The sequence below is a fragment of the Pundamilia nyererei genome, unplaced genomic scaffold (assembly GCF_000239375.1).
Source record: "Pundamilia nyererei isolate P.nyererei 1_Seehausen unplaced genomic scaffold, PunNye1.0 scaffold00155, whole genome shotgun sequence".
Classification (NCBI taxonomy): Eukaryota; Metazoa; Chordata; class Actinopteri; order Cichliformes; family Cichlidae; genus Pundamilia; species Pundamilia nyererei.
The window spans coordinates 1073390-1101083 of NW_005187556.1; the positions used below are offsets into that span (position 1 = coordinate 1073390).

General features: G+C 41.4%; 1 protein-coding gene across 2 annotated transcripts; it reads right to left on the reverse strand.

Annotated features, from left to right (window-relative positions):
- On the reverse strand, positions 1 to 27694 carry shisa7b (shisa family member 7). 2 transcript variants are annotated; one of them, XM_005745195.1, is made up of 8 exons: positions 25565 to 27694; positions 22099 to 22338; positions 21380 to 21496; positions 20259 to 20401; positions 16890 to 16958; positions 13202 to 13423; positions 4505 to 4886; positions 1 to 3724 (listed from the first exon to the last, which is right to left on the reverse strand). In XM_005745195.1, exons 1-8 carry the CDS (start codon positions 25975 to 25977, stop codon positions 3289 to 3291), a joined length of 2022 nt encoding a protein of 673 aa, XP_005745252.1. In that variant the 5' UTR covers positions 25978 to 27694; the 3' UTR covers positions 1 to 3288. The 2 variants fall into 2 exon arrangements, with proteins under 2 accessions (XP_005745252.1, XP_005745253.1); XM_005745196.1 differs by lacking the exon at positions 16890 to 16958.

A 27694-nucleotide genomic window follows, 5' to 3' on the forward strand; every position in this document is an offset into this window, starting at 1 on the left:
TGTATACAAAGGGTTTTTCTTCTTCTATTCTTTTTTTTTTAATTCCACTAGAAAGTTTTTAATACTGAAAATCCAGGATTACACATTAAAACTCACAGAGATTAAAAAAATAAATACATGTTTAAGTAGAAGAGAAAGAAAGAGAGCTCATGATGATAGCGTTCATAGTGTCATTGAGGGGGAACTTCTACATAAACCATTAACACGTGAGCACATGTATTAAAACACTAAAACTGGCTGGCAGGAAGCTTCACGCAGTAATCAATCATGTCTGTCTTTATCGAAATACAACCCGAGAGTGGAACCTTAAACAAGGCCTCTCTTGAAACCCCAGAAAGGGTATATCCAGCCAGCGTGGCCAGAAGGTCCATCTCACAGCCAGAAAACCAAAAAAATGTACAAAATATGACATCATTATGGTCAACGCTTCTCCCGCAGCTTTTTAAAATGGTCATGTGTCTTTACATGGTACACAAAAGTTCTTTTGCTTTGCACAATTTCCTTGCATTTTAATTTTTTTTTCTCTCTACGCAAGAAGAATAAAAATAAAAATATCTGTGAAAAATATGCACGAGCATGCCTCCCGACTCACAGGAAAAAATGAAAATGAGAAGCAGAGACTGTACAGAGCATAGACACACAAAGATAATTCATTTTAGCCCTTGGTGTGAAGTGTCCATTGTCCCCCCCCCACCGCCTAAAACCCATTTGCCACCCTTCCCCTTCGTACGAGGTGAGCAGCTGAACTTGCAGGAAAACATGTGGTGCTATAGACGTACAGGAGGGTTGGTTTAATACCAATCGGCGGCAGAAACAAAGCCCTCGACCCCTCTACAAGCTTGCCATGAAAAGTTTTGAACAGTTCAGGGTTTCCGCCAGAGAAGTTGTCGACCCCAGCCACCATTTAACATTGCTGATGTTGCACCTATAGCAGAAACATTTTGGCCATTTTGTTGAGCGATAACAAAACAACCCTGTTTCTGGGTCCAAATGTAAAATTAATGGTGTTAAAATGGGATTTTTGGTTTTTGAAAATGATTGCAGCTCCATTTGAAATCTTAATAACTGCCATCCAAAATCACTTTACCAAAAATCAGAAACTATTAAAATGTTTTCCTCCAAAGCTAGCTATCCTAGCCATGAGCTAACGGTGTCTCAGACACAAAATATTTAGCGTGCCGACTAAGATTTCAATGTAAGCAGTCAACTTAGGCTCAGGACTTTTTACATTTTTCATAACCTTGTGTCATAGATGAGGCTCAGATGTTATCTTAGGTGAAGTGCGTTCCATTTTTATTACCTTCTTCCTGTCAATGAAATCATAGGAAACAAAAGATGGACTTGGCTTCCTGGTCTGATTCAATGAAGACATCTGTCTCAACGAGAAACCTCAACTTGGACTTTATATTAGTTTGTTTTAGACTAAACATAGCTCTATATGGCAAATGGCACCAGTTATATGTCAACTAGCTTAGCTTCACTTGACAAGATCAACTAACCTAATTCTAACTCCAGCTTAGTAAGCCTTCTTTTCCATGATTGCTGGAATGTTAAACTTTACTGGGAGAACGAGCGCACAGATCCTTTTATTCAAGCTTGGAATTTGGAATTTTTTAACTCTCAAAGTTTCCTCAATGACTCTTTTCTTTTGGGACCTAGAAATGCCCAATGATGTCAGACTTAATATGCAGTTAGCTCTCACTTTATATCTCTGGATACAAATTGAGTGTTTTTTCCCACTTTACTGTGCTATACCACCCACAGAGCCCACAATATGGTTATAGTTGTTCACTTATGGCTAGGAATCATGTAGCTTACTGTCATTTGTAAATAGTAGATGTCCACCAAAGCTAATCCTTTAAGTTTAACATTGTTTTTTATTTTCTTTTTTAAATTATTGTACTATTAGCTGATCTGAAAAATGGGTAACAATAAAACCAGGATAATAAGATACATTAGCTAACGTTACAAATGTAGCTCTTGTTTATAAAAGTGTGGGAGGTGGTCAATTAAAAAGCTGGTAAGTCTATGGTAGACTGGCGGAAACCCTACAGTTGCTGAAGAATGTTTGGTCAGTCAGTCAATGTATGAGATTGGCTCAGTTCAAAACTTTCTTAGCCTACGAATTACACAATGTTTCATAGATGATATACACCCACTAGATTTCACTGTACAAGAGCATAGTCAGCTAAAATCATACTGCAAAGTGGACTTCACTTGTAAAGCCCGGTCACACCAGAAACACAGGCGAACATCTGGATTCAAAATGTTTTAGAAGTAGCAACTTGAGACATTCACAATAGCTCCTCAACCTTCTTTATTTTTATCCTTCCCTTTATCATTAACTGGCACTTAGTTCTTGGGAGTTTTCGTGAAATGCTGGTGTGACTGGGCCTTTATGGCAGCGCTTTGACTTGCTTTTCGTCTCTAAACGGCTCATTTTATTTATTTATCTTTAGCTTGAGTGAATCGAGCTATAAAGAAATCAAATGAGAGTTAACTGCTGCATTATTTCAGCAGTTTTACTTTGATAGTCCAATCACGACTAGAGAAAGAAATGACAGACTGATCATATGACCAGTCTTTACATTACAAAGTGGCTGGCTAAAGGATAAATATGTTTTCAACTAAGTATACACAAAATCCTACAGGGCTCAGTTATGCTAATATTATTATTATTATTAGTAGTAGTAGTAATAGTATCAGGTTAATTTCATACAAAAGCAACTTGTTTGGTTTTAAATACTTGTATAAATACACTGACAAGCAAACCCGTCTGCCTCTGCCTCGGCGCTCTGACATCCACAGTGGATTCAAAGATGGATGAATTTCTGTCGGAGCACTCGAGGACTCAGAGGACAGCGCAACAAAACTCAAGGACAATTCAACAAATTTGACTCAGTGGATATCCTTCAATAAAAGTCACAGCGAATACCCAGCAGCCTTTAACTGCTTTTTTCTTTTCTTTTTTTTTTTTGCTCTTTACTTGGGCATTTGTCTTCTCTTCACAAAGAATAGGTGAAATTTCTCTTTTCCAATACACAAGTGACAAAGAGAGAATCAATTGGCTTTACTCACTAATGTTGCCATCCACCACTTTTTATTTTATGAAGGGGGCTGTGTGCAGCTGAGAGCAGCCCTGTGAGGGAGCCAGCTGATATCAAACCACTTGCTTGTTTCTTTGCCATTTCCTGCTCATATCTTCACACTAAAAACCTCGCTGCTTCCCTCTCTTCATCTGGTCTTCAGCTTCTTTTCATCTGCACCTCTTCTCCACCACTCTTCCTCTCACACTGTCACCTCATTCTTACTCCCAGTCCGGAGTCCCTGGCCTCCACCTCCTCCGGGGATGAAGTGCAGCTGTTCAATCGTGTTCTGCCTCTTGCTGGCGAAAGCCATACGTCGGGCGTTGGGGTGGCCTCCACCTGTCCCGCCGTGGGAGTCCCAGCCACCGTGCATGCCCATGCCGGACATGGTCGTGGTGCTGCGGTCGTGCTCGTGGCCTGATGTGGGGTGGGAGTTCATCTTGATCATGTGGTGGCGGTCCATGGATGGCGTGACACAAATGTTCTGCTGTGACTGAGCCTTCTGGTGGTGGCTGAGCCGGCCCATGGTGGGAACCATCCCGGTTCCTCCCCCTCGCTCACTCGTTCCCGGCAGCAGACCCATCGTCATCAGCCGGTCCTCCAGACGGTCAGGGGAGACCAGGAGCCGCTCATGGGACCTGGAAACACAGACTTATTGTCAGTGTCATAAAAGTATTACAATATTTGAATATAAATTTTACTGGAAGCTTTATGATTTGAATACCCAGAGTACTTTCCTGGGTATTGGAATTGAATTCAAAGTTCTAGTATCACGACAACTCTAAGGGGGACCATCTAAAATTGTGGAAATTTGAAGTATAATGCACTTTTTCAGCTCCATGTTTTTATTTATTAGAGTAGCTTTGCGGGATGATAATGGTTCGTCTATGGGTATTCATGGAAATGGCAGAAAGGCACAGCTGGAATTCATTTTATTTAAGAGTACCGACAACGAGACAGCCTGTTAGGAAAAGCACTAAAATCAAAGCTGTGTTTTGAAGGATGGATGAGCTACACTGTGTCAAGCTCAAACTTTAAAGATTACTTTTAGGATGTATACGATTTTAACTAGTTAAATAAGGTATAATATGGGACCTCTAATATATCCCAAACAGAATTTTTGTTGCCTAAATTTAATAGCGTGAACCTTCACTTTGCCAGACTCTTTAAACTTTGATGAAACTGTCCCACTCTTGATACTGATTAAATATTACACCCTGATTCCCTTTGTTCTTATGTTTTCTTAATGGGATTTGACTCATCTCACCTCCATCTTCTCATGTCATCTCATATCTCTATGATCCCTTCTTTTCTCTCGTCTTCCTCTTCTCTGATCTGACTCCTTTGTCTTTAGTATTTCATCTGCTGCTTCACTTTGTCCTATCTGATCACACCTCACCTCTTATCCCCAATCTCACCTGCGGAGCGTCTGTGATGTAGAGCTCCTGCTGGTGCTCATCATGGCTTTGTAGTACTGGTGTTGCTGGTTCTTGGACAGGCGGGACAGAGTGTTGCCTTCCCCAAATGCCAGCAGCTGGTCCTGGGAACGGACACGGCGTGGTGGCCTATCGAAGCTGGAGCTGGTGTAATGTGTCTGGGAGGGGAGCGGGTATGGGTTCGGGGTGGAGGGCGGCATGTGGAGGTGGGGCCGAGAGCCATGGAGTGGTAGCGTGCCTCTGGATCCCAGCGTGTAGTCCCCTCCAAAGGGCAGGTGGTGCTGAGAGGAGTAGAAGGAGGGCGGAGCGTTGTTGGAGCGGCGCTTGGAGTTGTAGTAGCTGGAATACTCATCAAGTTCTTTCTCTGATTCACAAAAACACAAAGAGAAATGTGTAATATGTAAAAAGCTATTTTGTATGTTGATGATTAACACAGAATGATAATTATTGACGATTATATACAGCTGATTGTTTGGTTTGATAGGAAAGGTGTAATCACTGTAGTCATTCTCAGGTAAGTCTCTGGAATTAACATAAAGATACATTGTTACAAATTTAAAGTTTGATTACTGAACAAAACTTTCACAGAATCAGAAGTTGTTGCCTTTATGGGACTGGAGATAACATGGACAACACATTACTCCACAAGCTTGCTGTGAAAAAAGAGGGGGACCACAATTTGCTCGTGTTGTATTAATCAAGGTAAAGGCCATGAACTCATCAGGAAAGGGTCTCTCTTTTATACAACACCCCCTGCAAGTCGTAAGAAAAAATACAGGTTTAGGTTCGAAATGCCTTCATGTATAATCTAAGCTTGCTGGCTACATTGGCAGTATCATGCATCTTTTACTATTGTACACATATATGAGGTATCCCATTAGTTTTGCATCCAGGGTCCATTGTCATCACTCACTGTAAAAACTCAACCGGCCGAGAAAACAGAAAGTATAAGGGAAAACTAAAGGAATCCACCCAGCTTTTAGAAATGATGAAGCCTTTCAGATGAGAGGTGAAACCTCTTCAAAAAGCCTTTGACTGAACACTTAAGATTACTATGACCTGGATGACTGAGACAAAGGACAAAGCACAAATATGCTAGGAGGAAGTGATAATTAAATATGTCACTGGAGGTAGATGCTGGTGTGGTGGAGGTGTTGAAAGAGCATGCAGGGCAGCACCGACTCCATCAGGTCTGAAAGAGAGATGGGAAATGTGGCAGCTTAAACTGAGAGGCTGTGTTTGATTTATGACATGAGATTGAGCCGCACATACATACGGCTCAATCTCAATCTATGTGCAGTTCAAAACCCCATTTGTATTGAATCCGCTTCAAAAGTTTAGTGATGTCCGGAAAAATGTATATAGCATCAAATCAAAACAGTCTACTCCTGACGCTTTATATTGTCAGGTAAATAGGCTACAAAAATAGAGAGAAACCCCCAACAATCAGATGGCACGCTATGAAAAAGCACTGGGTGACAGTGGGAAGGAAAAACTCTTAACAGGAAGAAACCTATGGCAGAAGCAGGCTCAGAGAGGGGAAGATACAAGATTCAAGTACAGATTCACACCGTTATGGTGTCCCTAATGACTCAGTTCAAACATCGTGCTAATTCCAATACAATATTTTTAAGCCTTTGTTTAAAAAGGTTAAAAAACTGCATTTACATTCATCTTTACTACAGCAATGACATTTAAATTGTTAATGAGGGCATCCGTCAGTACAACAGCTACCTAATGGCCTCTTTGCCATCTATTTTCCCATAGATCTTTGAATGCCTCCTTAAATAATGTCTCTGTTTTAATGTCCGACTGTGCACATGTGACAATGGTGCAAGTAACTGTCCTGTGAATTCACAAGTGTGCAAGTGGGCGTCATGTGTCATGACTCCTACATGCTCCATCCTCATGAAAACAGTATTTCTAGTCACGAGAGGCAGCAAACGATCCCCTGCTGTCTGCTACATGTGAGAAAGGACAACTGCAGATCCCAAAAATGTGGCTCGGTGGTACTGTTAGTTACTCATGTGTGAATATGGCTTCAGTTAAAATAAGGAAGACAAGAGATTTAGAGAAAACACATCTTGAGAGGTCCATTTAGTAGCTGGAGAGCAGCAGTAATAAAATATTATGATCTTCATCAACATCAAGAGATGTTGAAATTAAAATCGTTTACTAAAAATTTTAATGCTTCTTGTCCGTGCAGGAAAAAAGTATCAAAGACCTGCTCATGAAGATCATGCAAAGAGCTCAAATTCACTGACATAATAAAGCTATAAAGCTACTAAATGGTCTTGTGAGACTGTGAGAATCAGATAAAGAGTGGAGCAATAAAAAGGGAGAAGCAGGTGAAAATGAAAGAAAATATAATATCAGAAAGGGCGAACAAATTAGAGCAAGAAATGTCTTGTGTAGCAAGAAACTGACCTTAAATGTCTTGAAAGAGAAGAAAGAAGAATCCAAGAGAGAAAGGAGGAAATGAAAAAGTGAGAAAGACATTTTGTCACAGGAGGACAAAGACAGAAGGCACAAATGGATAATGCAAAAGGAGAGATACGCTGTATATTGCATGAGGCATAAAAGAATAAAGGTAGAAGACAAGCTCAAGGCCAAAGACAGAGAGGACGTGAGGTGAAAATAGGCTTTAAAGGCGGCGAAAGAAGATGTTTCACAGCATAAATGATGTAAAAACAAAGAAGTCGAGGGACAACGTAAAGACAGAAGAAAGGAATGACGGAGAGGGAAGCAGTTAGTCAGTTTCACTAACAGTGAGAAGCAGTGCTTCTGTGCGTAGCCCGAGCCCACTTTAATCTTCAAAGCATTTCCATGGAAGCAGCTCCCCAAGAGCCAATTTAAAGCTGACCTTTAACCAGCCACCTCTCTCTACCTCTTCATTCCCTCTTTCCTTTTCTTTGCTCTCCCTCTCAGGTCTCTTCCCCTCCTTCTGTTTGCCTCTTTGTCTTCACTATTCTCCACACTTTTCTTTTTTTCAGTCTAGTTGTTGTTGCTTTTTCACCTTCTCCTCGCTGTTCAGGCTTTTCTCTCTGCTTCTCTTTCCTCTCTCTGTCCTTAACCTCTCCCTCCTCTCAGTCTTTCTCCTCACTCTCCCTCACGCTCTCTGTTTACTCCCCTCCAATAAGGCTAAATTATCTCAAGGTTTCTCCCTGGCTGCCCTCCTTAGACAAAGAAGCCTTTATCAGTGTCCTTTCTGCAGCGCCGTCTGGGGAACGGCATCAAAAGGATCACGTTTCAGAGAAAGGCTGACGGGAGGCCATATTCCCTCTTTATGTGTCACAATGACAACTTTTTATTCTCCATTTGAAGGAGTGTTTCACCAAAACTGACATTCAGGGTGGTTTTCTTTGAAAAAGCAGGAATCTAATAATCAGACAAGTAGAAGTGAATGAATGATTCAGCCTGAATCTGCTTAACAAAGGGTTTTACATTCCTCTGTGAAAGCGATCAGTGTCTGGGAAATAAAATCATCCAGCACAGACGAAGTGACTGCTTCATGTTTAAAGTGCTCGCTGCCATCACTGCAAGTCTGGTGTAGTCAGATCCTACAGTCCTTCTTAGTAGATTCAGTAGTTTAATGTCAAACGTGAGCTACAGCTTAAGGCAAGTTATCTTTGGGATGTCTGAAACTTAAGAGCAACATTGACTGAAGTTAAACGTAGCCACAATGACTGGCTGCGACATTGTGATACAAAGCTTCTAGCTGCGCATTTTGAAATCAAACCTGGTAAAAGACAACGGACCAAAAGAAACACTGCACGCTCATATGACTTGAAATTTGAAAGGTAGAGTGTTTCCGGTTTTTCCTGTACATTTCTCATTGCACTTCCTTTCAAAGCCAGAGGAGTCGCCCCCTGCTGGCCATTAGAAAAAAAAGCAGATTTTGGGCACTTCAGCATTTGGGGTGAAGTTAGTCTAAAAAAATAGCTCCTACCTCCTTTTCCTCTTTCTTGTCATTAGTGGAAAACATCAGGTGAAGAAAAGGTAAACGTGATTTTAGAAGGACCTGAACCTCAGAGTACTAAATCAGCATATTACCCCACTTTTTCCAGCTGACTGAAGTGAAAGTTCATTCACGATAATCCTGAACGGACATTACCAATGCAGCCTGGACCTTAAATGCACTTTGATTAATTAACATAACTGGATTTAGAGAGTTTATATAAATCCACTTTCTTCGCATGAGGCGTAAATAAAGAGGTTACTACAGAAGTTTTGAGTTCAGCTCTGGCATGAACTGGAAAACTATAAGTAACATTTCTACAATCTGCATCAGTTTATGTGTCAGATGGTGTGTTGGTATGAACGTTGGGATGGAAATAGCTCGAGTCCTTTCATAAAGGATGCTCCAGTCCACTGCTAAACGAGGTAACACAGGAAGCACTGGCGCACCTTTCCTCAGTATTTGGAGAATCTGGCCAGCTCTACACGGATGCTTCCGGGTCGCTTCTCTCAGTTAGGAAACACTGCCATGAAAAATCGTCTTTGACTGCATCATTTTTGGGGGATTTTGTTCATGTTTACGTTTAAGTCATTTCCTGCTGTTACTGTTACTTCCTGTCTCTGTTAGCGATCCCTCTTCTGTAATTGTCTGCTTCTCCCGCAACACTTCCACCTCTGTTGAATCTGCCACACCTGTTTACGATTAGCTAAGCTGTGTGTGTGTGCGCGTGTATATGCAACCTGTGGAGCTTCTTCTGTTCATGTAGTCAGTTCATGTAACTCCATGTAGTCAGCTTTTCAGCATTACATTAGTGTATCATAGTGTTTTTCCTTTTTGTTTTCTCATGTGGGTATGGGCTGAGACGTTTTCACACACAGCCAGCTGATCTGTGTAGGTTATCAGTAACTAATTTGCTCATTGGAAGTCTAAATTTCACTTCTTTGATTGTCATTGTGAGTTTGAAATTTCCTCCATAAAACACACCAACCCTGTACATTTCCTGGTTCCTATTATTCTAGCTATTCTGTTAAATTCAATTTGTTTATACAGCACCAGTTAACAACAGCCACCCATAAGTGCGTTATATTTTAAATAAAAGATCCTACGTTATCAGAGGAAGAAGTCAATCAGACAAATCTCTGAGTAGATTCAGACTCAGGGAGGGGCAGCCATCTACCACGATTGGTTAGAGTGCGAAAAAAGGACAAAACAAAATCAGCAAGTTTCACTTAAAATTAAAAATATGCAGTTTTTCTAAACTCCTGCACGTATTCCCTCGCATCGTCTCTCAGTCATGGAGCAGAGAGAGAAAACAGAGCCACCTGCACACAAACCTCAGAAAACACTCTGTCAAAGTGAAGTGCATGCTACAGCTCTACTGCAAATGTTTTCCTTGGTTTTTTCTTCATTATCTAGAGGTGATTTCTAATTATCAAACAAAATGCAGTGCTCATTCATGCTGCAGGAACACGGCCGCCTGCAATATAAATTAATGTGCTCAGTCATTTGAGGAAGTGCAATTATATAAAGGAGGGACAACAAAAGAGAGAGAAAAAACATGGTGACCAAACAGAAGAAGAAAAAGGAGAAAATAAAGAGGTGAATTATGGGAATGGCATCTGTTTCTCTCTGGGATTTTTCAAAATTTCCTTAAAAAGGCTGCAGGACATCGACCGAGATGCTCATTCATGAATATGAAGGTTTCTGTTCTCTGATGTGAGGAAGCCTTTTTATCTGTTGAAGTGTTTCCTTATTTTGATTGAATTGAAATAATAAAGAATCTCATCTGGACTCTTCTTCCACCTCATTAATGCTTCCATGTTCACGAAGAGCCACACCGCTTACACGCGCACACATATGACCCCCCACGTAGTAACAATCCATCACTCAGCCTGCAGAGGCGACTCCCCTCCCCCTGCAGTCTTCGGCAATCACAGGGTGAGAGAGGCGACCAGCCACTGCCTCTCCAACGTCTTTTCTTCTCCGTCGAAGGCAGCCAGGCCCCTGCGGACCAGCCAGCCAACGCCCCTCCCCCTGCCTCCACATCTCTTTTTCCTTCAAATCCCTTCTTCCTTTCTTCCACTGCCTCTCTCTCCTTTCTTCTCAGTCTGCTCACTCGAGCTCACAGCATCTCCCTCTTCCTTACCATCTCTTTTCCCCCCATTAATGCTGCATCCTTATTCACCCAGCCAGCCTTCCCCTGATTTTCCTCTTCTGGTTAACAAACCTGCTTCTCTACCCTCACCCTGCCTCATGTTACCATGCTGCCTTCCCATCTCCTTCAACTTCATTTATCTTTCCTCTCCTCCTCCCTTCCTTCTTTCTTCTTTATTATCCTCTTTTCCCCCACTGTTTCCTCAATTCTCCCTCATCTCATCATCCATCTAACTCCATCTTCTTCTCCATGCCTTTGGCTGTTTAGCAGAAGCAGTTTACACATTCAGACAACACACTGAGATGATTATTTGTCACAAACTCAGGTGGCCATGCATGGTACCATCATTTAGGTTCCCCGCAGAATCAGCAGCCTGAAATTTTACTAACCAGGCCACAAAAAGGCAAACACAGTCATGGCCAGTTTATATGAATAAAACCTGCTCACAGTTTAGTTGGCAGAGACATGATTTGGGATTTGGATGACCAAAAATCAAACAGTTAACAACGTCTACATTAACCAAATGAAGCTGTAATATAGGACAGATGTCATCACAGTGACAGGGTTCACAACGTAACCGACTATTTCTATCGACCTCAGTTATGAGTTCATCTGTATAGCAAACCAGCTGAACTGAACCCTCCCTAGCAAATACTTTCTTCATGCAGTCAGTATTTTCACATTAAAGGGAACTTCTAAAGAAAGTGAAGTCGTGAATATGGGAAAGAGTAAAGCTGACGGTGCAGTAACACCATTTCACTCGCGTCTGTAACTAAAAACAGATCTGCGAGGACTAAAATGTATTTACAGCCACTTTAATGAGAATCAGCGCAATTAGTCTCAGTTTTTCCTCAACAGGTTAATAATACGACATCAGTGATGAGGACTCTCTGACAGCGAGCGGCAAAGAGGAGGAGGCGACACGACTGAAACAGTCAATCCAGGTTGAGTGAAACATAACATTTTCAAGTAAATACCCGTGCAATTAGTTTAATCAAAATCAAAGCCCTGTTCAGCTGTTCAGTAACTTTAAACGTCAAGAAAAGCCAATTTTCACCTACTTCATCTGCCCCCAGGTTGATCAGCATAGCAGCAGCACAGTATAATCAAGAGGAAACAAACACAAAATTGTGTGTCACTGTTGTGCAGAGACCTCAGATGACGGGCAGTTTGTGTTTGACACCAAAAAGTTTTAAAGGGATGCAGAAGAAGTCAATCTTTAGGCAGGAGTATGTGCAAAAACATGGTAATTAACAGCAAAAGAAAAAAAATCAATCAAGGAAACTAAAATAAAACTAAAGAAAATACTAAAATACTACAGAAATCACTCTCTCACGTTCCCCTGCTTCTGCCCCAGTCACTCTCTGCTCTTGACCTAATCAAACATGTCTTCACTCCCACTGGTTACCAGCTGAGTCCCAGGAACACTGAGGACTCATCAGAGGCAAAACAATTAAAAAACGAATTAAGTCTGGTTGAATTCAGCTACCAAAATACACCAAAAACAGAAACACACGTGATCAGTGATGACACACTCCACTGACAATATCTGGGAATTGGGCACAGTGAAAAGGGGGAAGGCGTGACAGCTCCACAGTCACACTGACAAACTGCTTGTTTAGCTTTCTACTTTAAATTTGGTGCATTTCTTTTAAACTTTGCTGCAGGTTGACAGCAGCCGTCCTCTCTCTGCCTGCGATACCTGCAGGGTTGAGTTTAAAGGAGAGCACGGCATTTTCTGGTTTTTATGAGATATTTTAGATTTAAATGTCAGTTTAAAGACATTTGCATTAATAGAATATATGTTTTATTGCAATTTCTCCAGGAATTGCACACTTCTAGTTTACTGGCAACCTGCCCCGTGTGTACAACACTTGTTGCTCAATGTTAGCTGGGACAGACTCCAGCCATTCTGTAATCTTATTTGGACAAGCTGCTAAGAAAATGGATGGATTTTACACTAAAGATGGAGGAATTCTCCTGCAGGCAGGGTCAAATGAAAGATGCCATAAAGTGATTAAAAGTGTAGCGATCGAAGTTTTGAGAGTCCATCATCGGCTTACTAGTCCTCACTTTATGACAAACAGATGCAGATAATGTTTTTGTGTATGCTCTGTCCTCATCGTAGGTGCTGTGAAGATTAATCAGCAGTTTTCTGAACACAGAAAACTGTTATCTTCTGTGTTTTGCGGGGCCGGTGTTACAGCCCCTTCTTTGCCTTCTGGCCAAACTTGGTCTTTTTTGAAACTTCCAAATCAATCTGCTATAGTTGCTCTTTTTTGTGATTCACAACTACGTCCTATAAAGTCTCAAAGTATAAACTTTTAATTTATCTTTGTATGACTACATTTGCTTTTTTTCATAATAAAAAGTAATGATTTCTTTGAAAATTTGTAGTGTAATCATCAACACTTAAGAACCAATCAGACACAGCTGAGGCCTTGTGTGCGTTGTTTCACTTGAAAGCTCCCAGTGGTCCTGAACGCTCAATCAGTCCCACTTCATCCCTCACTCCGGTTTCCCTTTTTCCTCCTTTTCCATCCCTTTATCTCCCCCAGCGACTCACCCAGCCTCTTCAGCGAGCTGTAGCGGTTGATCTCAGGTTTCATGTTTGCATCGTAGGACGGTGGCAGCTGAGCCAGGTTGTGGAAGGAGTGCGAAAAAGACGGGTGGCTGCTGTTGTGTCTCAAGACGCTGCCGCCGCCGCCTCCCGCACCTTTGCTGCTACCAGAAATCAGGGTGGGCCCGGAAGTGAGCTGGGGGGTGTTGTTCATGCGGGATCCACGCTCTTGAGAGAGAGAAAGACAGAAAGAGGTGGAAAAAGGAAAGAAGAGATAGATGGAGAAGTGAGGAGGAGATGAGGGGGAGAAAGGAGAATGAAGGAGAGAGAAGGTTTGGAGGATGAAAGGAATGATGTGTAAGTGTAAAAGAACAAAGAGAAGGAAAAGAAGAAGTGAAAGAGAGAACAAGAGAAGATTATACAAGCTGGTTAACTATCAGTAAACAGGAAGTGTCTCTGAGCTCCATGGAGACCATCTATTAATACAACTCTGTGCTGTTCATCTGAGGCTCAATAAGACGAACGTATCAGCCACATGTAAATACACAGAAATACACTGATAGCTTCAGGAATCTACACACTCAAGCACACACACATATTCACATTTATGCAAAGTGCAAAAGCAGCACAGCGATCAATAGACATAAAAAATGATTTGTCTTATGTAAGATTTGCGGTATGGGGGAGGGGCAGGGGTGTCTGTTTTGCAGCACGTATACTCATATCCATTACATCATAAGGTGTACAAGTACATTCATAGTTTCCAAACAGCAAACAAACAGCAGTGGAAATGACCCAACATGTAGGTGCGCACAGGTCACCTGACATGTGTCGGATCTGTACATTCAAACAGAGGACAGAGGGACACATCTGCAGTGGACAAACACATGCCAGCCATCGCTGGATTAGCATTACAGAGGAATCTGAGAAGCTCGATTGACTGCTAAATGTCAGCAGAGGATGTTTGAAAGGTTAGAAATGTGAGGAAAAACTATGAAGCAGCGATTAAAGCTTGCGTAACTGTGGCCATTTGCTGCTGCTTCCTGTCTTAGACGCAGATATAATCAATGGTGAGTCCATTCGGGGCGGTAACAGCTATGGGCTGCGATCTTGTTAAGATAACTGCAGGACATATACTGGTCATTGACCATTGACAGTAATGGGCAATAATGGCCAATGTTGTCTCTGTTAAGTGCCACCCAGGGAACACACGCCACATCGACTTCTGTACCGTGAATTCTACATACACTCACACACACACGGTGGGGAAAAAGCAATGCTAGCTCTGAGCTCTGAGTTCATATGGCTGTAAAGCAGGAGCTGAGCAGCAGGATGCAGGCTGTGGAGGAAATAAAAGGTAGAAAGCATCAAATGTCCTACCAATTGCTCTGTGTTTTTGTGCCACCATGCTAAATTAGCCTGGTAATTTCCATGAGTGAGAGGTAATTGATTTTTTTCTTTTTGAACACCTACGATGGCTGACAGAGGTTTGGTAATGGTGTCCGGGAAAAATGAACTTTGCTCAGTGTGAGCCGAGTATGTGACTCAGAGAGTTGAGGGGTTTGTGATTGTGTTGTACCAGGAGGCTGGAAACTTTAACACAGGAGGGAACCAGACAAGTGATGCAAAGGAGGTTCTAAAGTCTAAAATCTCACCTTTAGAATCAAAAATATTGAGTACAAACCGGCACAACTGAAGTAAAATCATCAAAATTCTTGGGACTGAAAGTTCAAATATATCAAAGACTTGAAATGAAGGGCATCTCCTTTATCCAACAGCCTACAGTTTATTTTTATTTTGTTAATTTTAGGTTTGTACTTCCTAATTTGTGCCTGTGTGTCTGGTTGTTTCCTGGTCCAAGACCATTCCCCATAATTTGCATTAACAAGTAATGCCCCCTTAGACCGGGGGTTGTCAAAATGCAGTTCACGGGGCAACAGTGAGGCACGTGAACGTAACAAATACACTAAATCTGTACATTTTATTCATCCACTTGATGATATAACAGTGCAGAAGCAAACCAAGGGAACATTTCTCTTTAGTCATCACAGCTGACTAAACCTTCCTAACACTGAAAAGCACAGCTGGTGTCAACAAATGTCACCTCACTAATGGTTTAAAACTATAAACCGGCACAGAAAACAATAATTACCCACATAAGCTATTACTCCGAACCTAAAGGCGCGTGCATTTTCTTGTGCGGCCCTCAATCACATACCTAAAATGTCACATAGTTTTATAACAACCTTGTGATGTATTAGACCTGTTAAATCACACAGCGCTGCACAAAATGGCTGAATTTAGATTAAATACAGCAAACGCTAAATTATACATTTAATAGTTTCTTTGTAAGGAAAGACATAAAAAGCAAAAACCGTGTTGTTTAGGTTTTTTTTGACTGTGTCGGGTTTTTGCATAAGGTAGGAAATGTCTTGGGGTTTACCTACCTTATGATTGGCAGGTTTAGCTTAATGGTTAATCACAGTCATCATCAAAACCCCAAGATGTGTAAACCGGCTCATTTATAGACCAATTTACTCCTAAAAATATGTTTTATTTTGTCTATTGACGGTTTTGATTTAGAAAGTGATGAAGACAAACACATTTCTAACTGCACCTTTAACTCCTCCAATAAAATCTGCCTTTATCTGATATTCAGATTTCTACTCTTGAAATCTATGCAATAAAACTCATGCATATTTAGATACACCAATAGAGACATTAGTGTCTTTTGCATATGCCGCTTTTCAATTTTTCTGTGCTCTCTGTGTTTCTAGGACCAGAAAACTTTATCTTTAATGTAAGTCACTGACTAGTTTCATGTAATAATACAAAATGTTTACACTTTTTGCCCCGTAGTGTCTGTCCTTAGATGAATTAAGTTGAAAATGATGATGTAATTGTACTTGCTGGTTAATATTTGCTGTCCTCTCAGCCGGTTTTACTCTTTGCTGTTGCCTTCTTGTGTAATCCGCTGCATGAGGGGCACATGTAGGTGTAATAGCTTGCAAAAACTGGCACTGAAACAACTTAAAAAGTTAAATGGAAATCATGCTCATCTCCATCAACACCATCATATTTCCATGGCAACCTTATCCTGTATCCTGTCAGAGTCATGTTAGAGGCATAAAATCAGCCTTCGCAGATAATTATCTGACTTGCAGTAGGAGTTCATGTGTTTCCTGGGTGCAGCACAATGACCTTTGGTGGAGATGAATCACTCGCGCTAGCATTGCTTTTCTGTTTTCTTCGTGTAAAGCCTGTGAAAACAGACTCGGGTTAAAGCGGTGACCTCCTTCGAAGTTTGGTATCACACTTGCACATCACTGCTGCACAGAGAGAGGAGGAAGGACGAACAAGCACATCTGGAAGCAGGCTTGTGGGGGGGAGTGAGTGAATAGGGAAGACGGGCTTGCATTAAGCAAAGGGCAGGCCAGACAAGTTTAAGCTCACACTCTTATGAAAGATCTGTCAGATTCAACACAACCGTGTGACAGGGGAAATCACTGGAAACGTACAGCACGCTGTGATTTCGAGCACAAATCTGCACGTAGCCACAGGGTGGGGTTGACAATGGCACAGCTGTTTTAAGAGCGCAGCACAACAGGCCGTCATACTAACATCGAGACAGACAGACAGTGGTGGAGGTGAGGCCGCGAGTCCGGCTCACTGGGCTGCTAACCACAAGGCTTACCGATGGTAGCAGAGTGTTTGGGGCTGGAAGCAGACCCCTGCTGGTTAAAATGATGGTGCAAGTTCCCAGCTGCAAAGAGAGCAGAGCCGACAAACTGATGGGACAGCCACTCGAGAGACACGGGAGGCATGTCGAGTAAGCATTTGTGTCAGTAAAGAGACAGAGAGAGAGAGAGACAGTGGGTGAGACAGGACAGTGAGAGGGGAGGACAGAAAAGAGACAGACTCAGTCCCTCCAGGAATGAGCTGACTTTTGCATTTCTTATTTAAATGACAAAGGTTGTCGCAAATTAACTGAATCGAACTGGCAACCCCCAGATTAAATCTTTTATGCAACACTGACAAAAGTGAGGTCGTTTGGTTTTTACTTTGCATTGTGAAGCAGCATGCGAATATCCTTAAACGGTCATCTCAGGTATAGAAGCCACACCCACCTGCTATTAAAGTCTCTTTGCAAGTGGCAGCCAATGAGAATAAAGGTTTTTCAAATGTTACAAATAACAATTATTTTGAACTGTGACTCATACAAAGCACCTCTAGCAGAGTCTAGAGTTGGAAACATGCACAGTGGGTCCTTTTAAAGCAAAGTTCCAACTCTTTAAAGTGCAGATTTTCACCGTCTTTCCCTTTTTATGATTGCAAGCTGAGCTTTAGAGTAACCGTTGGACACAAGAGACTGAAAAGACACTGCCGTTTTCTAGCAATTCAAAAGCTGAATTGTTATTCAACAATAAAAAAAAAAAAGATTTCTCAGCTCCTGTCTGTAAACTACACAAAAAATCTAGTTTCATAATTTCTGCAGTTGCTAAAATGTGAAGCTTTGGTACTACAAGGCGCTCTTACCATTTTTACCTCAAGAGAATCAAGAGCAGCTAAATAAATAATTTAAAAAATCCACTATATTTGGCACATTTTTCATCTTTTCTTGGCTGGAATTTGCAATTTTCCAACCTTATTTGCAGAGTCAGAGAACAATCGAATTCCTAGAGAGGCTGAAAGAAGAGAGAGCTGGTTCAGTGAAAGACGAGACAGAGCGACAGAGAGATAAAGCAGAGGTAAAGAGAGAAATGTGTGTGTGTTTCATTTCTGTGATTTTCCTGTGTGAGAAAACAGAAACATTCATGTCCTTCTGATAATCACCAGAGAGGAAAAACTTTGTGAAATCACACAAACGCTGCGTTTAATTCTATGATCGTGTTGACTTTAGTGTTCTAGTGTTTCCAGCATCCTCAGCAGATTCAACACAAAGCTCCTCTGTGTGTGGGCAACATAAGCATCTAAATAGGAGTGGAGGTTTTTCTTATATTAAAGCTTAAATCATGAGATTCAGCCTGAACATTTCATACAAAATATAAAACACATCCCCCTGTGGTAGCACTATTTAGAAAAAAGTGACAGTCAACATAAAGGAACCTTTAAAAGACACTTTTTAAAACACTGATGAGCCAAAACATTGGGACCACCAGTCTATTAACCTGTTAGTACTTTCTGTGTGCCTAAACCAGCTTAAGGTGCTCATTTCTCCCATACCCGACATAATACCCTGCAAAGCTGGCTGTTCGTGCAGACTGAAACAATTATTCAGGGTGAGAATTTGACTCTATCCCAGGCTACTTAGTCTAACCATATGTGTTATTTAAGCACCATATCTTGTTTCTCCTGAGTGATAAAAAGAATTCACTTTCATGATATGTTTGTGTCTCATTTTGGCTGTAAATTACAATCAATAGAAGAGTGAAGGGAGGGTGGAGAGAGTGTGCATACATAACTTACAGCTTTTTTAGGATATAATTATTAAAGTTATCTGTGATACTAGTAGGTATATGGAAACTCCCTTAAGGTTGAAATCTGTTTGTCTTGTTATACAGATGAGCTGCACAGTCTGTGTTTCAGGATAAGCTAACATTATGAAGTTGCAACAATCGGAGTACCTGCTGCAGCAGAAGCAGGTTTCCATCCCGTGCTTTGCAGAGAAAAGAGTGCTGGCATGCTGTGGTATAAAGGTGACCGTGACTGAGTCACTGCCCAAATTAATAGCAGGCCAAAGTCCCCCAAATGCTACACTCACCCTGCGGAAAACACTGGCTGGAGACGGCACAACCAAAAGGATTGTAACTGTGTCCAATGATCTTGTCATCTTCACAAAGGCTTAAATTATTTATAAAAGGGAGTGAGTGTGTTTGCAATTGAATGTCAGTTAAGCTGTTTATGATAAACCACAGTTAACTTTGGTAAAATGTTAAAAATCAGAAATCTGTTGCTGAGCTACATACACGGAAAACCTAATTTAAGAAAACTTCATATTAACTACTTACAGTCAGAGTCCAGCCAGAAGCTCATACATATTAAATAGAAACTCAGATGGTCCTCCACAAATAGTGACATAGTTGATTGCAAAATGACATAACCTTTCTTTTATATAGAAACATAAGCAGAGAACAACTAAATGGCAGCCAGTGAATCAGATCCTTGATTGCAAACAGATGTGTCGGAGACAAGTTTGCAACATTTCTGCAGTCTGTCTGAGTTTGAACATTACACCAATTATTTGCAGACCTTCTCCAGTCTGTCTGTCAATGACTGCATTCAGTCCGAGTTGGACCTCGATTGTTTGGAGACAAACTGACGCTCACCAGGTGGCTTCTACAATTGCAAAACAATTGAAAGTGGAAAGTAACCAGCTTGATTGCAACAACAACTAGCTGCAATCATTTGTAGACTGGGAAAAAAAACCAAGTGCAATCACTGGACAACCAAGATTTTCCTGGTTGCAAGGAGTTTGGTGTCCTATTGAGCGAGTGGTTAGACCAGGAAGTATCCTCATCCTCCCATTGGGCAAATTTAAGCAAAGTTATTTCCTTCATCTGTGAGTGGTCAAAATGTTTCAGCTCATCTGTGTGCAGGTCACGTTTGTGCAGAAATATAGAAAGCTGAATGAGAATTAACCTTTAAAAAAATAAAACACATCTCTAAACATTTTATTTTTCAGATTTAAAAACTGTTAAATTCAATGCATACTTTTATGTTTTAATTCAGATGAATACATTTTTGCAAGATCACTTGAGTAATAAAGAGCAGAAGGTGAATCCAGACAGGAAGCCAACCCTTTAAAAGTCTGAATCCATGTTGTTTCATTTCAAAAGACCCTCTGAGATTACTGATGTTAAACAATAATCTCAGGGGGCTTTTTTAAATGAAACAACATCTGGCAACAATTCACTCACAACAAATGTATTCCACCTGAAGTAAGAAGTGTGTTGCTGATATTTGAAACAAGAGCAGCGACAATTACCACCTTTTCCACTGGGGACGAGACAAGCTGGCCTCATTCGAATGCTCGTTTAACCTGAATATAATAATCGTCACTCACTGCGGTTGTCTTTGATCTGCAGGATGGGGGTGTACAGGTTTTTGGATGTGCGTCCGTCTGAGGTGGTCGTCAGCACTGTGCTGTTGTTCCTCTCGCCCTGCTGCACGGGGCTCGACTGGTGACGCAAGATATCCACCAGTGATCTGACGCAGCAGCGGGAGGACGGAGGGAGAGAAGCACGAGGGCAGAAAGACAAGAGGAACAACAGATGTGAGGAGAATAGTGAGAAAAGATCATGTGGAGGAAACATTTTCTCAGTCAGTTATACTTCAGAGCACTTTCCAAATGTGTCCAAAGCAATCCTATCATTGAAAATAATGCAGTTACGTTTCACTTTGATCTGTTTGTAAATCTTCTAAAACCTCAGTCTCACATGTCTTAAAAGTTTTCATGTTCCACTGCAAACTGAGACGTTTTAACACCTCACCTCTGGCTGAAGATCATTATTATTATTATTAATATTAATATAATCGCATGTGTAATATATAATCATTTACCAAGATAGCAACAACTAGATTAAAAGGAGACATGAATAATTGGTTTCATAGACACAATTTCTGTAACTGAAAGCTGAAATGAGTCTTAAACTTGCATTGTTTCCAATGGCCAGCAGGGGGAGACTCCCTCTGCTTTTCCAGGTTCATTGAAGTCTATGAAAAAAAGAGCCCACCGGTCACCTGATTTATGACCTCAGTAAACACCTTCCTGACTAGTTTAGGGGCTCAGTCACTAGTTTCTTGTTTAATACAACAAGCGTATTTTATAAGTTATAGTATGGCTTACTTAAAGTACCTTTTAGGGCAGAAATGACTTGTGATTGACAAGTTAGCCATATGCACCTCTACAGGTGACTAAGATGATTCTCTTCAAACTAGGACTTCACCCATCTTTATATGCAGACATTTCACAGATATTTATTGATCATAAGCATACATTTTGCATTTGAATTTTTAGAAAGACATTTCAATGTAACTTTTTTCTCTGAATGGTCTTTTCTTAGCAGCGTTTAATGCCTGGCAGAATCTGGCTTCACCGCCTGTGCTCCTCGTGGACAGCATCGGGTTTCGTGTCTTTGCTGTACGTCTAAACTGAGAAGCCAAGCAGCCGTCCAGCAGTCTCACCTAGGCATGTTGATGTCTCGGTTTCGGGGTCGACGAGCCACCTTGCTGAAGGCAATCCTGACGCCCACGGCCACCACCACAGTGAAGGAGATCACACCTCCGATCACATAGGCCGTGCTGTTTATAGAAAAGAAATTACATCAGGGCACTCAGCAGGAAAAACTACACGCTTTTCAGCTTCTTTTTCATTTTATAGTAAATTTTCAGTACGATTCATGTCTCTAGCCTTAATTGGGAATGATATTGTACTTCAAGTACAATTAGGGGCGCATCAATAGAAATTCATAGGTGATACAATTTTTCTTCATTGTTGCAGGATCAAACAAGAACTCTGTTTCATTGTTAAAGGTTTTTAGCTCCTCTTCAAGCAATTTTTTAACACACAGCACAAACTTTTTTTTTTACAAATAGCGTTTACAGAAAGCGTTGCATATTTTTTAGAAAGATTTTAGTGCTTATGCAATTACTTCAACTTGTTTTTACCCTTGATTTCTTATAAATGTGCTCAAAATTAAATGTCCAAAAGAATAAAACATTTATTTTAAAATTTAAAAACATTTAATGCAAATATTACTCATTAAATTAACTTGTTTCTGTCAAGATCGGGAGGTTATTTTGACTAATTATGCTGCTCTTTATTTATCTTTGCTGTCGAGATGATTCTAATATATTGTACTTTTCCTCTGATGGCTCTGTGACTGACGCATCCAGACTCTGACCTGCTGCTCTGCTGCGGAAACGTCTCAAAGTCGGGGTCTGTTTTCACCGCGGGCACAGTGACAGGGACCTGCGGGTCAGCCCAGTCGGGGGACTTGTAGTTGGTGCAGGAATCCTGATCTAGCCGGTTCCTCTGGTGCTCGCAGCAGAACCGGTAGTGGCAGGTGCCGCAGCAGTAGATGTAACTGCCCTGGGAGCAGTTGAACGAGTTGTCAAAGTGCCCCATCACATCATAGTAACCCCTGCGGAGTAAAGTTGGTAAAAACGTACCATTAATGCCGTCGTGTACCACGCCTCTGCTGCTTAAGGTTCTTCTTTGACCCTGAAAGTTCATAGGATGTGAGCGTTTGGCATGCATCATAATTTCGATTTCTGCCAATACAATCTTCTCCCACATCTTTACCTCCTGACGCTACATTAAAGTACATTAAGGACAGAACTCTTAAAAAAAAGAATGGTTATTTTCACTAAAACACTGGTGAAAAATAATAACAGAATACAGTGAATGTCCACAAACTGGTAGAGGTGTGAAGCCTAGTGCTGTGATCTGGAGCTTGAAATATTAGTGAAATCTGAAAGCCATTTGTAAATTTACTGCCAGTCCTGAGCCTCTTTTAAGTGTTTGTGATACTCCATATCTCAGGAATGCAATACCCAGCAAACAACTGAGTGAGCTGCCTTTGTGTTGCATATGTGTAGTATACTGTTTATATGACATTACTGCTCCTCAGTGTTAAAATCATGCTTATTTGACAGTTTCTGCAGACTTTATCCACTATATGATCTTATGTTTAGCTGCCTGCTGTGCTGTCTGACCAGAGATTTATGTCACTGTTTTAAACTCTAGATTTAGGACAACTGTCAAGGGTCATGCTGGGTCCATTTAATGGATCAACTGGTCAAATACTGGACATTTTTTTTCAAAACTGTGATCAAGCTTATTTTAATTCTACTCGGGTATATTTGCAGTTGCAGTATAATCCTGCAGTTGCTGTATTGTGTAGTTGAAGTTTTACGTAGGTGCATCCCAGGCTAGGCCCTAGCCTCAGGCTTTGGGGCCCCATTATGCAGTGCCATCGCCAAAGCTCTGTAGCATTTATGCCTGCATGTAGAGTGCTGTTGTCGCCACTTAGACAAAACCTCCACATCAGTGCTGATGTAGGAGGAGAAAAAGTCAAAAGCTGAAGCAAAGAAATCACATTTTTGTCCAAAGTCTCCTTTTTTCAAACTGTGATGGTACCGGCACAAACCGTGTGAGGTTGCAAAAACTGAGAGGTGCACAACTGAGCACAACACCACCAAAGCGGAGGATGTGACATCACTGTTGTCTGGCCTTGTCATTTGCTGGGAGGAGAGTGGCAACATAACAGTCACATTAGGGTTATGTGGCTCTACATTAGGTGTGGATGCAGCAGTGGGAGGTTTTTGTTACTGCTTTTGAACGGGATTTGAAGCCTTTCATGGACTTCCCCTGACTGAGATATTACCTTTATTGTTGCAGGACCTCTCTGAGCACTCCGAGCTAAAACTCGTCGTCTCAAAGGCGATAAATGTTTTAGGTAAATCCTGCATTTGTTCTGCGGAGAGCTTTTTGGGCTCGCAGAGTAGCACAAAGGAAAGCGTAGAACGGAGCTCTGTCTTCACTGCAGCGCTTCGTGCTGCTTTCTTGTGCCTGAATGTAGCTGCTGTTGATAGTCGTAGCGTGTGGCTCGCCAACACACATCTGACTTAGAGCTGATTATACGTTGCTTAGCAACAGCAAGACGCCTCTCAGTGAAAAATATGAGCTTCTGTGAGATGAAGATCCGAGCTGAAGGAGGGGAATCATGATGTGCCTCGCTTTTATGGCATCCAGAGTGATCAAGCCATCACATTGATGGATGTAAATTAGGGCGATAAAAAGATCCGCAGGCCTTCGACGACGAGCAAAACTTCAGCACAGCGGAAGATATAAAACAAGGAAAATCGTGATATTTCAACTACATTTTTATTAGAAGCCATTTACGTTCATGTAATCTGATGTTTCTGTCTAGAATTTACTTTTTTTAATTCACATTTTGTATGTCAACTTAACCCCAGAACTAAAAATGCCTGAACAGCTGCCAAGAATTTAATTTCTGACCCGATTGTGGAATATGAGTTATGTCAGCTGTAGAAGAATTGGATGCTTCTCTTGGTACCATGACAAAACACATGTTGATGCTTTAACAGCTCACTCTGCTGACCTGCTATTCCTAATGGAGTATAGTTTTTCAAAACAGATTAAAATAGTTTGGATTAGAGCTACACTGATCCAAGCTTTTGTGCTCTGATACATTATCGAGACCTTGGCTTCAGCCCCACAGATTGGTCACACTGTTGCATCCACAATTTTCAACTCTGGAACAGTTACAAAAATGTATCTAATGTAAAATGTATATAGATATTTGGAATGATTTTAGCTGACAAAAATGTGTTTGCATGTCCAAAGATTTCATTTTAGGTTACCTTAATAATTTAGCACTTATTCTCCTTTCCTGCTCAAACAATAAAAGATGTATTTACGTGTCCTGTAATTCTAGTTAGCTCATACTGATGTCTCATCCAGTAACATTTCTTTGACATAATTATAGACTGTATATAAAGGATGGATGTGGGCATTGTGATATGACTCAGTGGTTGGTGAAGTACCGTACTGAAGCTTTGAGTTCAGTTTTTTGACCGTCAGTGTCTGCTTTCAAATAAAGACATTACAGTCAAGGGATAATTCTGACTAAGGACACTGCATGCTCATACAGCACACATGGGCTCAACCCCATTCCGTTCCTATTTGATTAGAGAGAGTGTAAAATGTGAATGCAGCTTCCTGGTCTGAAAAATAAAGCCAACATAGACGTATAAAAGTCACTAAGATTTTTCAAATTTGGAACCATTCTACTAAAACTTATGGAGTTTAGCACAATTCAGCACAACATGCATCATGTTTCAGCTGAGTAGTTCAAAATGTGGCCGTATACTTTTTCCAAATTATTAAGAACTCCTGAGAAAACTGTTACCTGACTCAAAGCACAGCCTTCTTTACTGTTCACGTGACTCTAACATGGGACAATAATTTAAATGGCCATGCAATAAAAAAAACACTTAAAGCTAGAAAATGAGATTATAAACTCATTTGGAAAAGTTTTACTAACTAGTTAAAAATCAAGCGAGTAATTTTTCCATAGATTTTTACAACAGCTAACTTCTCTCTGCAGTTACAAGAGTCTCCCCCTGCTGGAGCTAAGACACAATGCAGGTTTAAAGCGCCGCCATTGCATCGGCTTTGTGTTTAAAACGCCTCGACTTTGTTCATCTTTAATATTCATTTTATGGACATTAGTTAAAAGTTCTCACAACTAAAAGAGCCCACATACAGAAACATGTTCCATTAGCTTTTAAGACTTAACAAAAACAGTGATAAACACTACACAGAATTTCTGACAACATTACTTGCACAGGTCCACATCCACCAGCTGTCTCGGGGCTGGAGCCACCTGGGCCGCACCGAGGGGAGGCTTCAGTGCTGCTGTTACGTTCCTTGGCAACATGGTCTGAGGGAGGGGCTTTGGTGGCAGCTCAGCCATGACTGGTGGATCATCCCCGTCCTCCACCTCTGCCGCTTTTGGCGGCACTTTGGGTCCGGCAGGCAGCCGTGGGAGTGGCGGCTTGTAGCCCGTCAGGAGGAACAAGGTGGTACTCGCTTTACCAGAAGCGGCAGAGCCGCCCCTGCCGGTCAGAGTCCTGATATCACCATCGACGGCGCGTCGCCGAGTGGTGATGGTTACAGTGGAAACAGCGAGGCAGGAGAAAAGCAAGAGGATAAGGGATAAGCAAAGCATCCCCTTTAATATTTTAGACGGCATTGTTTTATCACAAAGTTCTCAAGCCAAAAAAGTCACAAACAGCTTCAAATGTCAGCGAGATCCTCCAAAAAAAACCTCCATTACGAAAAGTTTTATCTGCAGTCTGATGAACTAATCCCTTGGGTTGGATTTCAGCAGATTCACGTTGTTCGAGCAGTGTTTCATGAATGCGTTTGGCGTGTCACTCCGTCATCTGAATGTAAACATTTCCGTCTGAATACAAATCCTTCCCATAAGCAGCGTTTGTAAACATTGAGGTCTTTTAGAGTTTTTTAGGCCCTATGCGATGTGTCTGTACAATGGCTGTAGACCTAAAGTAATCTAACTTAAAATTGATTAGAAATAGAGAATAATGTGGGTTTGTTTTATGGCAGCAGGTATTAAATGTTTAATTTTGGTCTGTCGGTCGACAAAGTGCCGTTTTACAGTCCGTTGGCCTAAAATCTTCAAAACAGGCAGTATTGAGACGTTTTCTGTAAACAAAATGAGTATGAAAAACTGTAAACTCGTCGTATAATGACTCGTCCAGAAGAAGAGTCCTATGTCTCTGAATGCAGGGTGTTCTGGGAGCTGTTTATGGCACAAAAGTCATGTAAGAAACTGCAATGGAAACTGTGGTCTGTAAACATTTAGTGCTGAATGTAAACTTTGTATTCAATGAGCTCTCACAGACGCTGGGTGTATTCTTCTCGGAGTTTGGCACTTCTGTTGTCCTGGGTGGAGAACTAATGTGTGAAAATTATACATGGAAATGAAATCAAATTAAACATCGAGCTCCGTGTGTCTCGTGTCTGTAAACAACAGTGCTGGCAGCTTTAGAGATCTCAGCTCTGTTTGGTGAACAAGCTGAGAGGAAGTCCGTGTAAATTTGGCACAAGCTGTTACTTAAACTTCTCTTACGCCACACTCACAGTTTGCCCAATAAACCAAATCTCCCTTTCAAAGAATTTAGAGGAAGAGGAGCAGTAAAGGTCAGTATGCTTGAAATTTTGGTTTCGAACAATGGAACGGTGAATTTATGAGTCGTGGGCTGTGAGCGCAACTAATAAAGGTACTATCACTGACGGCATTAAGCAGCATCAAATCTATAAGAAAGAAGTCCTTCCAGCAGCTACCGGAGGACAGACATCAGTTCATTAAGCGAGCGTGTCAAGGCATTCACAAAAGAGTGATCGATGGCGAGGATCTGGTGGATGAATTACAGGAAGAGACGACAGAACAAAGCGAGGATCTATGAGCGTTTGATACCCTCGCGCGAGTGTCTTTGCTCTGAATTTAGCTTGGCCCAGCAGAAGAGGACGAAGGAGGGCTTGGGCCCGGTTCTAGCAGGGCAGCGAGGTTCTGCCCACAGAACAGACATGAAACTGTCCGGATTCATCCGTCAAGACAGAGGAACGCAGGGTGATGACGGGAACTCGACACGGCCACTGCCACGCTTGACACCGCAGGCTGAGCGATCTAAAAACACGCAGGTAGAAAAAACTTACAAAGCCGCTCTTTCATCCAAAGGAATGAAATTTCGGGTCACTAGCAGTTTCTTCATCGACTCCCTGAATGTGTGTGTGCGTGCACCGACGTGACTGAGGATCACTTTGTTGTAGAAACCTTCAACATCGTGAGCTCTGTAAATGTATTCGTATGGCTGGTGTTCAGTATGGCTTTAGGTTATGTTCTTTTTTGTTATTTTTAAATATCTTTACAAATTTGATTTCCTTCC

Coding starts and splice junctions, on each gene's coding strand:
- shisa7b (XM_005745195.1), bottom strand. CDS start 25,977: ATGCCGTCTAAAATATTAAAGGGGATGCTTTGCTTATCCCTTATCCTC. Junction 21,497..22,098: donor TTTCCGCAGCAGAGCAGCAG/GTCAGAGTCTGG, acceptor TTCTATAAACAG/CACGGCCTATGTGATCGGAG. Junction 16,959..20,258: donor GCAGATCAAAGACAACCGCA/GTGAGTGACGAT, acceptor CTCTCTTTGCAG/CTGGGAACTTGCACCATCAT.